This window comes from Silurus meridionalis, chromosome 2, assembly GCF_014805685.1.
Source record: "Silurus meridionalis isolate SWU-2019-XX chromosome 2, ASM1480568v1, whole genome shotgun sequence".
Taxonomy (NCBI): domain Eukaryota; kingdom Metazoa; phylum Chordata; class Actinopteri; order Siluriformes; family Siluridae; genus Silurus; species Silurus meridionalis.
Window position 1 is genome coordinate 32,076,911 of NC_060885.1, and position 16,272 is coordinate 32,093,182.

The 16,272-nt window shown below is 39.8% G+C and overlaps 1 protein-coding gene across 6 annotated transcripts in view; it reads right to left on the minus strand.

Moving 5' to 3' along the window:
* macrod2 (mono-ADP ribosylhydrolase 2) overlaps positions 1 to 16,272 on the minus strand; it is a 618,133-nt gene that overhangs the window by 444,818 nt on the left and 157,043 nt on the right. For all 6 annotated transcript variants that reach the window (XM_046875066.1, XM_046875089.1, XM_046875058.1 and 3 more), the window contains exon 4: positions 14,317 to 14,346. In XM_046875066.1, the coding sequence (XP_046731022.1) occupies positions 14,317 to 14,346 (30 nt within the window). The remainder of the gene's footprint in view (positions 1 to 14,316; positions 14,347 to 16,272) is intronic.

The window sequence follows — 16,272 nt, forward strand, 5'->3', positions numbered from 1 at the left end:
ATTAAAAAAATGCAGTTAAGTAAACTTTAAACAAACTTCAAACAAACTTCAAACAGAACAAACTAAAGTAAAATTACAGATTTAAAAAACTACTTTAAAAAGTGGAAGTAGAAAAAAAAACTACTCAATTACAATAATGCGACTTTAAATGCTCATTTCAGGGTAAATGTAATTTAGTTGACTGGACTAAGACCTACCAAGAACCACCCCCCCGACACACACTCTCACACACAAACTTGTGTAAACAGGTCCCGTGCAGTCCACTGAGAGAGCTGCCGTGACTCTTTGAAACTCGGATCCAGAAGCCAAGCGATAAAACACATCAAAGCCGGCTACTTGATCTGGCCTTGTGGAGTTTGCAGGGTTGTGTAAACGAAAGGCAAGGCCACAAGAGAGACAGAGGAGACAGAGCTTCACCATAGTATGAAGACCACCATGGAAGATTCCACCTTCTGATTTGAAACCCCTGTGATTCTCCCCCGTGATTTTCTTCCGTCCTAAGCTACATCTTTCACAAGGATCTGAGGGATTCACATTTTTTCTGCTATACTTCTATATCAAGTGGGAACACGTCTGATTTGATTGAAAAGGGCTGGTGATTTCCATTGAGTCCAACGTGCACAGTGGAGGAAACCGAAATATGACAAGCAAACAAATATGTATTTCACTTGATTTCATCATCTAAACATCCTGTTTTAAATTTTCAACCTACATTAAGGGGAAAAAGAATAATAAAAGAAAAAGGGAATAAAATGGGGTAACAAGGCGTAGAATAGCGCATGGAAAATGCCTTCAAAGCTCAATAAAATGGTGACTCTTCTTCAAGTCTTCTTTTATACCTAAGCACATGGCAGCTCTAGCTAATCCACTTCTCATGCTTTCGCTCTCCACCATGAATCAGGAGAACCTTAAACCTTTGGAGGGATAATCAGAGGGTGAGGCAACAACGCTACCAACTATTCTAGTTCCTAGTTAATTATCCTGATACTCTATACGCTACCAAAGTATTGGGACACCTGACTTTTCCAGACATACTTGCTTCTTCTGCAGACGCTTACCTCCAACTCAGAGGCACACAATTGTTTCTTTGGATGTGGTAGCATTAAATTTTCCTTTTATTTGAAGTTAGAGACCCAAAGCTTTTCCAGCAATTAAAATGCCTCTGTTTAAAGCGTCTATAAAGATATGAGGAAGATCCTCCTGCTATAGCACTCCAAGACTATAGAACATGAAAGAATGTAAACATTGACTGCACCCCCATATATTAATCATGAAATAATTAATACTTTTATTAATATTAATATACATTATGCAATAATATTAAGATTGCTATTAATATACACCTTGAATATATTACATGGTCAGAAGTTCTTCATGCAGATTCTGCACACACACACACACACACACACACACACACACACAGACACACACACACTCAAGCCCAGAGAATCCCATCTTGGTTATTTTTAATCCCATGCCGTTTCCATTATAACTCGTCAATTTCGAGGTTTTTATTCCCTCGAGTGGACGAAACAAATGGCCAATGAGTCACGCTGTATTTTTATTATTTTTTTTTGACCGAAGCTCAAAGGAACGAGAAGAGAAATTGGCTTTGTGTTTTGCCTGGCCTAAAAGCAGCAGCCTTCATTTGAAAGGCTTTATCATTTTAATGATTAAGCTCCCTGGCGACAGACAAATTAAAGCCACGTCTTGGGAAACATAATGAATATAAATCTTATTAAAAGGACTTATTTAAGTGAGAGGCTTTGCGATTTCTTCAGCTTGGATTCCTTATACAAATATTTTAGATCGTTTTTAGATCAACACTACGTGATATTAGCGTGGAAGAAAACATAGATCTGGAGGTTGTGAAATCCGTCTTCTTGCTTTCCACGTTCCAGTACTGTGCTTTCCTGTTCCTGTGTCTCTGCCTCTTCTCTCTGTACCTTTCATTTCTCTCCATTCTCCCCCCCCCCTCCTTTTTTTCGTTTTGTCATGCTCCCTTTTTCACTCTGTCTACAAATCCCATGGCATCGCAGAGCGCTTTGTTTACTCAGTGGGGTTTAGAGAGAGACGTAGATGATAACAAAGTGTGTGAGAGGAGAGGATTAGGGCCGGTATGCTGGGGAATGGTCCCTGAGTGCAGTCACTCATCACACACATAGAGGTGGTGTACATGTCTTAGAAGGGCCTCGGGGACACATGTGTGGATGTTTGTGTGTGTGTGTTTACAGTGTAAAGTATAGGACATTAATATATATATATATATTAGGGATGGTCAGATTTAGAAAGTCGCATCGGTGTGTCAGCATAAAAGTTAACAACATGATGCATCAATTTAAAAAAGTGTGCCTGCGAATATATATATATATATATATATATATATATATATATATATATATATATATATATATATATATATAATTATTAGTAGATGCGCTATACTTTCATCATTTTTATCAAACAAAGTAAGCAAAATTTGTGACCGATATTTTCTATGTACAGTAGATCGATTTCTCTTCGCTAAACGTCTTCTGCTGCTATGTGAATATGACGTTTCGGAGAACGAGGCGTGTCCTGAGAGTCACACATTGTATGATACAGATTAACATGGCAGAGGTAGAGCCGCATCCTCCTGCAGACGGAACAGGAAAAGAACGTCTGGTGTTAATTAATGTTTTTTTCACACAATGCATTGAAATGTCAAAGTAGGATTGATTTTTTTTTTTTTTTGAACAACTCATGAGAGCTGTGTGCATGTCTGGGGTTCTTATATCATCGTGTTTGAGTAGGGAAATTTATTTTTTTTTATAATATTTGGATGAAAAACCCCTAGATGGAGCTCACAGAGTCAGACTAGATGTTACTGGTTGGCCAAAGGGCACATTGCCCAATCCTTTGCTCAGGTGCCAAGCCGATGTCACAAACAATAATGGCTCCTTCACTGCCTTCGTGCCTCTTTTCTCATCTTGCATCCCCTTCATCCATCTTCTAGGGCACACAGCAAACAAGATAATAGAGTAAGCAAAGGATGAGTGTGTGTGTCTCTTCAGTAGGAGTGAGCTTCAAGAAGTAAACATGGCAAAAGATAAACGTGGGTGAAAAGATTTCGAATATATTGACTAACTGGAGATACTTTTTCCATATGCAGCTTGGAGGAAAGTGTTTGTTATCTGAACCGATTTAATATAAAACAAAAACCACATTTACACTATACATGATTAAATAATGACATTCTTTGTGACATTTAGCTCATTCTGATAATTGCCTGCTTTTCATTCCTCGACCTGCTAATTAGATTCATCAGGCTTTTATTGATCAGATTTCCAAAATCTGCTTAAACTCTACCTAATGGTTTGCAGACCCGCTAAGGCTAATTTCCACCCAGATAACAATCCAGCTCAATAGTTTCGAAAAACACAAGTACAAACCAATCAGCGAAACCATCTTATTAGTCACTTGGGGCCATTTTGTTTTCTCACTTCTTTCCAAACAAAATCAGATCCAGATGTGCACATGGATTCTAAGACTTGATGTCTGACAGATATATATACAGTACAGACCAAAAGTTTGGACACACCTTCTCATTCAAAGAGTTTTCTTTATTTTCATGACTAGGAAAATTGTAGAGTCACACTGAAGGCATCAAGGGCTATTTGACCAAGAAGGAGAGTGATGGGTTGCTGCGCCAGATGATCTGGCCTCCATAGTCACCGGACCTGAACCCAATCGAGATGGTTTAGGGGTGAGCTGGACCGCAGAGTGAAGGCAAAAGGGCCAACAAGTGCCAAGCATCTCTCGGGGAACTCCTTCAAGACTGTTGGAAGACCATTTCAGGTGACTACCTCTTGAAGCTCATCAAGAGAATGCCAAGAGTGTGCAAAGCAGTAATCAAAGCAAAAGGTGGCTACTTTGAAGAACCTAGAATATGACATTTTTCAGTTGTTTCACACTTTTTTGTTATGTATATAATTGCATATATAATTCCACGTGTGTTAATTCATAGTTTTGATGCCTTCAGTGTGAATCTACAATTTTCATAGTCATGAAAATAAAGAAAACTCTTTGAATGAGAAGGTGTGTCCAAACTTTTGGTCTGTACTGTATTTAATTCACTTTATTTGTAGAGCGCTTTTAACAATGGACATTTTGTCAAAGCAGCTTTACACATATATAGAGGTAGTAAAAGAACGTTCTTCCTCATTCCATCAAATCTTCCTCGAGTGCTAAATTCTATTGTAAGGCAAGTTTGGCTTTTTGATGATGATCTAATAAACGAACGCATTCCAGTTGACCAAGACGGCTTTCGTTTGAATGGAAATTATTTCGAGCTGTGGCTTTAGAATCGAGCACGGCCACGGGCAAAAACGGGAAGTGGAGCACTTGGATGTACTCGTATTCCTTTTCCTGGAGAGTATTCCTGCTTACTCAGAAAGAAAGAAAGAGAGAGAGAGAGAGAGAGAGAGAGAGAGAGAGAGAGAGAGAGAGAGAAGGCACTACTGGTACGTCAGTTCAAATATATTTTCCATTAGCTGTTAGCGGCAGGTGCGAGATAACAGTAAACAAATCATTGGCTCGCAACAGATAAATAGAAATGTGTAGCATGTAATCACGCACTGGACAAATGTACATACAGAGTACAAGCAAACACTGGGGCAGAGGCTGAATCGCTTTCAGCAAAGAGCAGCGAGTGCGGCTAAAAAGAAATTAGGCCACGGTATATCGTCAGCGTTTATTGAACAAATGACTCGTGTCCGGGGAATACTTCATTACCGGGATTATGGATCGTTTCCTGTTGGTAAGTGCTCGGGGAAAACAAATGTGAAGCCACACTAGGGGTTTTCCCCCCTTTGGAAGAATGTGGAGCTCGAGAGTTTAAGACTGGAAGTTCAGCTGAATTTTCATTAGCTGGGATACTTCCTGTTTATTTGTTTATTTATTTATTAAAGAAAAAAAAAATTTATTCAGCATTTTAGATTTGCAGAGTTAAAGGAGTGAACGCGTTTAATGAATGTGACACGTGACCCGACTTGTCCATCTTATCTCACCTTGTGCAAGTGGAGATTCACGGTTGCAGAGTGATTTATGGATGGAGACAAAAAATGATAAATTATTCATCATTTTGAAGAAAAAAACGTGAGGAAACGCCGAGCTTCTGACAGGTTCGGAGAGGTTCGCAAACACGCGACGGCAGGTTTCCTCACCGGTCTGGTAACCTTGTGTAACAGAGCTCGAGAGGATTTGCTTCCTGACCATCATGTATATGGACTTTAAGAAGCCACATGACATGGATAGAAGAAGATCCAAAAGCAACCTGAAGGGAAAGAAGGAGGAGGGAAACACTATTCCCCACTCTTTTTGGAAGGGAAATAAAGCAAGAGCATTACTGAGAACTAGGGTTGCAAAGGGGTGGAAAATTTCCAGAAAATTTCCAGAATTTTGGACATATTCCAAGTTGAAATCTTACCAAGAATTTATGGGAATTGATGGGAATTAATTAGTAATTTTGGGGAATTTATATAAACTATCATCTACAAACAAATATAAACATTTTGTTTGGCCATAAGCTCACATGCATGCAAGTAATATAGATTTCAAAACATTTCAAGACAATTTTGACATTTTGATTTGATTTTGATTTTGTTGTTTGTATAATTTTGTTGCACGAGCAGGTAGAAATTCAACTGAAATTGCATTAAATCTGGTTGTTTAACGAAAATGATCCTGCAAGATTTTTTCCAACTACATTTACGTTCCCTGTTATTGGCTAACATGCAATTTTGTAAATTCCCAGTTTATTTCAATTCATTCCCAGAATTTTGCAACTCTACTGATTGCTTTGATGGTGGGCAGAGACTCAGAGTTTCAGTTTACCCTTAAAGTGATGAACGAGGTTGAGGTCAGGACATCCGCCTTCTTCCACCATGTCTTCCTTACCATGTCCATACCAGCCTTGGCAAACCGTTTCAAAAGTTTCAAAGTTTATTTCTTTAGCGCGTTTTTCACAATAGACAATGTCTCGAAGCAGTTTTTTGGAACGTACGAATTATAGAACAAAACTCACTTATATTTTAATGTGTGTATTTGGCAAGGAAAAACTCCATCAGATAGTATGAGGAAGAAACCTTGAGAGGAACCTGACTCTATGATATTTCTCACTCCTGGTGTGACTATAAATCATTAAAAAACAAAGGCAGGAGAGTGAGAAATATCATGAGCACCAAAGTGTGTGATTATGGAAATGTACAAATTTTTTTTTTACGTATTTATTGTCGTTGCCCCAACATTTCAAAGTGATAAACAAACGGCAGGCAGAAATGATGCAGCTTAAAGCGTCTTGGGCTTGGGTGTGCAGTACAGGGTTGAAACGTGTGGATGAGCATCTGTTGGGAAACGATTGAAAATTTTCAAATTTATCTGGATTAGTACAGACCCAGCCTATGAATGTCCTTTTTACTGTCTCATACAGTCAGTTGGAGTTGTTGTGGGACCAGGAGCTTCTGAGCAACTCATAAATTAGCTCAACATCTGAGATATTAAATTATAAATTCAACACCAACTCCTCCATGTCAGAACTTTGGAATGTTCATTGATGGAGAAACAGCATGTGCAGAATGTAATTTGAGTTGTGATTAAGAGGCTGTTTATCCTCAAAGTCTAATATTTGAATTCTTCATTCTTCATTCTTCTCTTTGAAGGTCTGAAATCCTCATGAGGTGGGACACTACTGATGTTGAAGCTCGCATTTTACACAAGTTTGAGTCCCTTAGCTCCTCTGACTGGAAATTCTGATGCTAAATACATTGAAACACAAACAATTTCCATTTACTAAACAACTTTCGGTGTGTTTTGGAGCGATCGGGTTGCCAGAACCACACGATTTTCCCTTTTTCGAATACATGAAATGAAAAGGAAGCAGAAATCAGTAATCGAATGAACCCGCTCATCATTTGTACCCTGAGATGTCCTTTATAAAGGGATTTCTTCACGAAACGTGCTTTTTTGACGTGATTAAGGCGAAAACTGGTGCAAAGTAGACCAGTGTTCATCTCCTCATCATTAAACTGAGCCCGAAAGAAAGGGCTTGCAGCGTTTAACAGACGAATTTCGCTCTTTTCCCGACATCACAACACGCCACTTCATCTAAATATAGAACGAACAAAAAGTCACTCGATAATGAATGGTGCGATCGTTCTCCATCAATTAGTCCATCCATCACTTCTGATTGGACTCGAGTGCGATTGTGCCGCCTGTTCTCACCTCCCTCTGGCAAAAGGACGTCACACGACACACAGCCGAGCCCTGTGGGTAAATCTGTCCCATTAAAAACGAGCAGAGATTCACTTGGGCTTGATTTTTTTCCATTTCTGGGTGAAATGACCTTGGAGAGCTCTGTTAAATATACCTACATACAGTCACACTCATCCTTTCCTTCGTTCCACCAAACTCCCACGTTTCTGAATGGCACAGCAACGGTTGAAGGATCATTCCATCATGTGGCAGGAGTTTAATGCAGTTCATGTTCACAGCAAACTTCAGAGTGGGTCCATGAACCTTCACCATAAACTAATTATTGGTCTCGGAAATGCTGAATATTTCTGTTGATCCTCTGGGATTTCTTTTAGGAGTTTGCAAAAGGAAGGGAAGAAAAAATATCGTAAGCGAGCTGTGGATGGAAACACCATGTTAATGAGGGAAATCAGAGAAGACTGTTGAAGAAATGAAGTGGGGACAGTAATGAATGGACATTCGCTGCCACGCTGATAAGTATGGGGGAAATCTGGTTCCTCTAAAGGTTTCTTCCTCATTCCATCTCAGGGAGGTTTTTCTTGCCACTCTTGCCACTGGCTCACTCATTGGCGACAAACTTACAATTATCAGGAACAAACTTATAGGCAATAGAATTATTCCATCAAAATCATTGATTCGAAGTGAACTGAACATATGTAGGAAGGGAGTAAAAAAAAACGTTCTTTTCCCAATCTTCACCGTACATTTCATGTTCCTGGCTGAAAAGAGCGAAAGCGGATGTGGTCCTAAAGTTTAGAAGATCATCTGCCTCTAGGTTGCATGTTCTGAGCTACATTTCTGCTCACCACGGTTACAAAAAGTGACTATAATTAAATACTGTTTTTAGGAGTTTCGAACTGGTTGGTAAATGACTGAAGGTAGCAGGTTTAATCAAAGGTTCACTCACTCACCCCAGATGCTTTATGCTTTGGGATAATCTGCTTTCCTGCATTCGATTGATTTCAATTTGGATTCTGCTTTATTTTTTAAGAAGGATTTATTTAGTTTAAGTTTAAGCCCCTCCTTGTGTATGATTGAACGGTTTATGCGACTAAAACGGCCACCAGCAGAAGGTCCAGGCTTAAAACTTTGTGCATGTATTAATGAACAACATTTAAAAAAAAATCTGAGTTCAGTCGTATATGAGCTATTCGAGGTCGAGAATTAATCCTCATGCAGACATTTCACATAATACATGTAGGACAAGTTAGAAAAACAAAGTTCTACCTGAAGGGAGAATTAATAAATTAATAAAAAAAAGTTCTGTAAATGTTTTAATAAAAGTCCGAATAAACATAAGATTAAAGCACGAGTTAGAAACACAAACAGAAGTCAAGGTGCCGTATCTACACAAAAGAAATTGCTAATGAAGTATTGGATAATGAAGACTGAGTCAGAAAGAGGATGGAAGAACTCTAATGCCCTTCTTTTATTTATTTTTTTTGCGATGCAACAAGTATTTTTTTTACTTGTTGTTCACAAAGGAGTAGGGAAAGAAAAAAAAAATCCAATGAAAGAGAACGCTCTAAACCTTTGACCCTTCCAGCTTGGTATAAAGTAAGTGGCTGCCAGGGGGAAAAGAAAGCAGCAGCAGCAGCAGATAAACCAGACATAGAGCGAGCATAGTTCTGGCCTCGAGGATGGAAACCTACCGCACAAACTCAGCAGGCTGGATCGACTTGCCTATAGGCACTAGTGAAGAGGCAGTGAAGTGTAGCCAGGAAGCATGCATTAAACAAAAGGAGGATGATACTATAGTTAAAAAGTCAGCCGAGACAAAGCAACCCGGGACGTTCGAAAGCGTCACACAAAAAAAAACGTGACACGGCGTGCAAAATGGCTTCGAGCAGACAGATTCGGATGGAACAAAGCAACTTGAAGGGAGAATAACACCTAACCTGGCAACCTCGGCGGAAATTTGTCTGTGGCCTTTTCCAGATTTTCGCAGGCGAGCCGCCGTAGCAAATAATAGCATTTAATAATCATTATTTTATATATAACCTTGAAAGTTGAAGCATAGAAGAAGAAATTAAAAATAGTCAAAATAATAATAATAATGATCAAATAAAATGTGTAAATATACATCACAGGAAAATCACACACAAAAAAAAAACACATTCCTAAAAAAGCAATAAAAGATTTAGCGCCGTGCCTAGCAAATTAATTGAATTGAACATATGCAAGAAGTGAAACCCGGATGGGGTCTTATGGTCTAAAAGACCATCTTATCCTCATAACCTTTTAATCGCTTTCTGCAGAATCGTGTCGTAGCGCCGAGCTAAGCATGATTGTGAAAAGCTAAATCCTGTCGATCAAGAGCTCTAGCTAAGCAAAGGTGAAACTCCCATCCATCAAAGTGTAAATGTTGTTTTTTGATTTTTTTGATTACAATATCTTTAATGTTTAATGCGATCGCTCTCTCACCATTACTCTTCCACGTACACACTACAGCATTGTGAAAGCAGTCTGGGAATGTCTGGAGTCTGGTCAAGTTCAGATTCAACTTTATCACTTCATTGTCAGGTTTAGTAGGTGTGTTTGAGCAGTTTGAGACTCTCCTGTACAGAAACCCGAACGCAAAGAGAACAAAGTCGCTAATTCCTTTTCATTTCATCTCAGTAGGTGGCTTCATCCCTCTTTATCTTTCAGGGGAAAGGAGGAGGATGAAGAGGAGGAGTGGAGAAAAAAAAAAAGAGACCGTTTAAAAAAACAATCCTCGGAGCAAAAGCATCGTAATTACGTCGGATTCGAGTCCGTCGCTCTTTAAGTTTCTGACATCAAATAACAGGAAAGCACTTTCTCCACAGCTTTTCGGCCGCAAAAAATAAACACGCCGACTGAAAATTGCACAACCGGAATCAGCAAGAACTCCGGACGGCGGTGTAATGACCCAAAATGTTTTGGACCCACCCGAAGTTTACAATCCGTTGCAAATGCAACCCAAAATCTCAGAGGACTTCCAGCAGAGAGAGAAAGCGCACTGATAAGAGAGAAAGCTGGGTCATTTTTTCAAGAGGACTTAAGCAGGATGAACTTATCCCAGCTGGAGGTCTTCACCTCGCTAAACGATAGGAGAGAGAAGGACAACAGGCAGGTTTATCAGCCTTCCAATGGCAATAAAGGAGAGTGAGAAGATAAAGCCGTCAGTCTTTCTCTCTCTCTCTCGCACACTCACAGATAAAGTAAAGGGGATGATGGACTTTGTTTTAAGTGAACCACCGAGCAAAAAAAAGGGAGACCAAAAAACAACTTGGCTTTTTGACAGACCTCTGCTGATGATAAAACCATCATCTTTCGCCACCCAAACAATTTCTGACGGCCGGTGCCTCATACAGCTGACTTTCTTTTTTCTTGCATTTTGCTTGTTTTTTTATACCTTTGTCTTCACTCCAGCTGGTCCCTCTGATGTTGCAATTATTCACCTAGGATTAACCTTCCCTCTTCCTTCGAGCCCGAGCAGCCTATAAAAGCCACCTACCGCTTTTTCGAATGTGAAACGTTCGCTTGATGTGTTTGAAAGTCCCTGGCCAAGAGCCACTGAGGATGGTTTTCGAAAGCCAAACACAGTGCCATGGGGTGTTAATTACGTTTTCGGCATCGTTATCATCAGGTCGTTATTAGAGAGAAAAAAACGTGTTGGCTTTGATTGGTAAAATCCACAACGATGCGCCTTTTTGGTCTACGCTAGGAATGGGTCATTTTTTGGCACGGTATGTAATTGGGTCAATACTACAGACTACTGCTAAGCTTCAGTTTAAACGATACTGTTATCGATATTTGCGTAGTTTTATCTCCGTATATTTCGGTGTTAATGGAGAATTAGAAGCTGCTTCTTGTCATTTTTCCCGAACCTTAATGATGTCATCACGTGTCCGACGTTTGCTCGGCTAACGTGTGATAGCCATGTTTGTGTTTGTGTGCATGGCGGCAATGTTGAAACGTTTCCCCTTCATGTGGAGTTTGGACACTGGACCTCTTTGAGTCTTTAAAGGCTCTGGCATGGAGAAGCTGGACGTTGGATCTGTGATGATCGTGAATGTTGAGCTATTTTATGAGTTGCTCAGTAGCCCCGTGGTCTATAAACACAATGACTGTATATGACTGTAGAAAGATCATTATTCATAATCTTACACTCCAGTTCTCATGTTAGTTCTCACTCTCCAGTGTTCTGTATTGTTTAAAGACTATAATCACACTCTTGATGTCACCTAAATGAGGATGGGTTCCCCTTTTGAGTCTGGTTCCTCTCAAGGTTTCTTCCTCATAACATCTAAGGGAGTTTTTCCTTGCCGCAGTCGCCACGGCTGCTCATCAGGGATAAATACACATCGTTCACCTTCACTGTTAAATTCTGTAAAACTGCTTTGAGACAATGTCTGTTGTGAAAAGCGCAATAGAAATAAACTTGACTTGAAGTGTGAGCTCACGATACAAAACTAAAGGAAACCAGTGCCAGATGCAACATATACAGTAGTGTAATAGTAAACAGATGAGGCTTGTAATATAACGAAACATTTACAAACCAAAACACGCAATTTACCTCAAGCAATGTGCCGTATTTACTATGTCTCCAGCGTCTCCTGCCTCAGCCTCAGTAACGTGTTATAAAATAAGTCTTTAGTTAGCACTAGTAGTCTCTGGGAAAGTCAAATCAGTTTTAAATTGTGAATCTGAATATGAATAACCGTACAGGAAACGTTAAGGGCTAGAAAGAGTTTCATCATCAGCAAGGGATGAGAGGAGCAGCCCATTGACCATATCAATACGTGGGAAGAAGACCTCTGAAAAAATGTCACAAAATTTATAGTGAAAGTTTGATTGCTCTTCACTACTATGGAGTCAATTTGCTTCAGGAAGACTCCTAATTGCTAGAGATACCAGAATTCTGTTACTATTTTTTAGGGGTCTTTTTTATAAAAAAAAAAAAAATTACTTTTATTATGTGGCTTTTTCTGTTTTTTGTTTTTTTTTTGAAGGCATTTGTAAAACTAAAGTTAAGCTGTGATAAAAAATAACTTGAAAATTTCAACATCATGTCTTTTTGAAAATTATAGTATCGAGAAATACGTCTTCGATAAGCAGTACCGGTACTCATAAAAACGATATCCCTCCCTAGTCAACATGCTCCTTTTTAAGGTTTTGGTTAATTGTTGCCCAGTATTTCTCATAAAAAATCTCCAAAACCGTAGACGTTTCTCAAAACATTTTCGCCCATTCAGAGCTCATCAAAGAAGACAGAGGGCAATAATAAGAAAAAAAAATAAATACTAAACGCAGATTGCTCTGGAGTGATTAAACTGTCGTGACCAATCAATAATGGAAGCGTGATTACATACAAGGAGGCGCCTGCTGAAAGTGAGCGGACGGATGTTAGGACCGGTCAAACCTATTCTCTTGACAAGTGGTGCAGTAAGTGGGTTTGTCTTGGCCATGTGATCTCTGAGCTCGAAAACACCAATCATGTGACACAACACAGCTACAAAAAGAAAGAGGATTCAGGGCAGCACCCTGGAACAGATGAACAAACAAAGGATTTGTGTGAGAGATAAACAGCTGGAGGTTTGTTATCTAGGGACTGGCTGACGTTCCTGCGTGTTGTTCGGCGAGGATCAAGAAATTCCTCGAATAATTGGGGTGATTTTTCCCACGCCGTCCGCTCCGGCTCTCTCGGCTTTGTCCTGCGCAAATGATTATCTCAATCATGTCAATACATGGTTGGTTGCCTCTGATTTCATGGGTCTCGACGCAAATGTACAGAGGAGAGAGAGAAAAAAGACGTTTATGTTTTTCAGTCTTCTGTTTGAAAATATTTTCGAGACCCAGAAACGGTTGAAACATGTTCTTTGGATGTAGGTGTGAAAGGTTATCCAAGGCCTTCGAAAACACCTAATAATAAAGGGCAACTCGAGCTGCGGTAAAACCGGAGGCTTTTCATAAAAACTCAAAGCAAAGAAAAGCGTCCTCTCGGTCTTTACATAACACCTGCACACTCAGGTTGCTTTAGATAAGAAATACCTGCACTGGGTAAAAAAACTACTCGTGTTTGCTCGAGGATCAAACTTTCGCCCATTCTTTGTTATTTCTTTATTTTTCCCAATCAAAAAAAAAAAAACCCATCAAGTGAGTGCACTGTGTTATAAGTTGATTTTTTTTTTTTTTTTTACGTAATTTCCTACCGATTCAGGATCTAAATTGGCTAATGTTTCTATGGTATTGTAGCTTATTGCTCATATGGGGAGGTTTGCTGTAAGGAGATGTTCCTCATGGAAGGACGTCTCCACTGTTGGTGCTCTGTAACAGTCAGGATGCAGGACGCTTTCTGGTTTTTCTGAAACAAATCTGCTTATAGCTGCTGTAATATATAATAAAATTAAAAAAGGAACATGCTTCTAAGATTTTTAACAACATTAAGTGTGCTGACACTAAAAACAAAAGCATTAGGGCACCAGGCTTTTCCAGCTGTGTGTGGATTCTTTCCCAAATTGTTACCACAAAGTCGCACAGAAGCGCACAATTGTATGCGAGTCTTTGGATGCAGTCGGATGAAACTTGAACTAGGAGACGATGCTCCTGTGCACAAAGCGAGCTTCGTGAAGATATGCTTTACATGGTTTGGATTAGATCTCCTGCTATAGAGCTCTGACCTCCTCACCTTCTTACCTTCATCAGAACCTGACTTTACTTACACCCTGAATGAGCTCAAATCTCAACGAAATCTGGTGGAACATCTTCCTGGAGGAGTAGAAGTTATTATAAGAGCATACAATGAATGGGATGTTTTAAGGGTCAGGTGTCCAAAACCTTTCGTTCATAAAGTGTGTAAATAAAATTCCCTTACAATAATAATAATATATCCTTTACTTATTACCGCATTAGTGTCATAGTTAAAGCGTGGTATCCGTTACTGCTCCTAACACAGCGTTAATAGTATTCGTATTAATAAAAAGATAAAAGCACAATGTCACAATGTTTTTACCCGCTTCTAATTCTGTAAAGCTCAAGGTTGTAAAAGATCAGGATGCTTACCTCCGCCACCACCGAGGAGACTGGAGTTCGCTGTTAGAGAGAGACAAAAAAAATATATATCAGTGTCTGGACCATTTTGAAAGAGAAAACACTTTACCTCGAAGAGGACACCGTTATTCAGATGAGAGCAGACACAGAACCAGACCTTGAAGGTCAAGCACACTCTAAAGGGAGATTTATTCATTCATCGCGCAGTGATTCCAAAGCACGAGAGCGCCAGCAGCTGCGCTCCAGCTAACACCGTCGCCGCTGTGCTTTTCAAATGCCGGGCCGAGCCGGGCCGGGCCGTCCACCTGAGCCTGAGCAGATGCCGCGAGGGACGGAGAGCGCTTTGATGCTACGTTTCTGATCTCTGGTGGCGAGGACGGGGGCCGGGGGTCACGAGTTCGCCTGGCGTACTTCTCCAGATTCACTCAGTATAACGCGACTAAAGCTGCTGTTTCTCGCCTCTTTAAACCTAATAAACAAAATCCACACTTTAATTAGGAAAACAACAAAATCCCCTGTTTCTACGTTCAAGGAACGGCGAGATCAAGAAAGGCCCTCGTTTTTAAAAGCGGCTGATTAAAGGCGGGGAAAATAAACGTTAATTCGGACGCTGTAAAAATAATTCCTTCTTAAATGCAGTTCGGAGAAGGTACAGTCTTCATGAACATTAATCACAATTAGTACAGTAGCATTTAAGCAATGCAAAATAATCAAATATTAAAAAAAGAAAAAAACAACAAAGAGGAACGGCTGTAACGGAGCAGTTCGGAGGCAGAAATTTGACACGACGAAAGGTGTTGATCGAGCTCATTTTTTCCTCACAGGAAAAAAGAAAAAAAAACAACATGAGGCGATGTTTTTGGATGTAAAGCAGTGTGTGACAGTTTACAGTGTTGTAAGTGTGTGCGTGGGCGGAAGGACAAAAAGCGCTCTTTTTTTCCCTGTTGATATAGACGTGCATTTCGTCAAGCACTTTGTTGAGCAAACACTAAATAGAAGTGAAAGATAAAAAAAAAAGGGGGTTAAAAGCTTCCAGCTGGCATGCTTAGTATCTGGACTGTGTTTTATTTTTTAAATATAGCTGAGATTTTTTTTCCTTTACTGTATTTCGTTCATTTAGACCTCCTTTCATGGCGGTTGCCTCGGTCTGAGAGTCTAAACACACCCTATATCATCAATCTGACTGAGAGTTATAGGATAATAACAATAATAAAAAAAGATTAAATTGTACAGCGTGCAACAAAGGCAGCTACAATCCAAACCGCTGGTTTAAATAATTCCTCAGACTGAATCCTGGGGAGTTTGTGAACTGACCTATTTAGAACCTCTTATTTACAAATGTAGTACGTACCCACAGTTAGTATAGTTTTATGCTTTTTACACAGCACAGTGAAATTCTTCTTGGAAACTAGGGTCAGAATACAGAGTCAGCTATGATACAGTGCCGCTGGATCACACAGGTTTAAGGGCCTTGCTCAAGGGCCACGAGAGTGGCGGCTTGGTGATACAGGGGCTTAAACCTTCTGATCAGCAACACAAAGCATTAACCTGTGAGCTTCTACTTCCCCTATAAATGTGTTTAGGGACATTATGCAAAAAAATAAAGCTGGGAAGGAAAGAGAAGAGATCGCTGCCAGGCCTAGTGAGAGGATGTAGCTTATAATGCTAACTTGTTTTGCTAATATGCTATCAAAGGTTGTAGTCTATTAACCACCCAATGAGTGTGTGTATAAATATATATACAGTATATATATAGATAAAGACAGACAGACAGACAGACAGACACACAGACAGACAGACAGACAGCTTGGTAGGTAGGTAGGTTTGTAGGTAGACAGACAGACAGACAGACAGACAGACAGACAGCTTGGTAGGTAGGTAGGCCGACAGACAGACAGACAGACAGACAGACAGACGGACAGACAGACAGACAGACAGGCAGACAGGCAGATGGATAAATAGATCTAC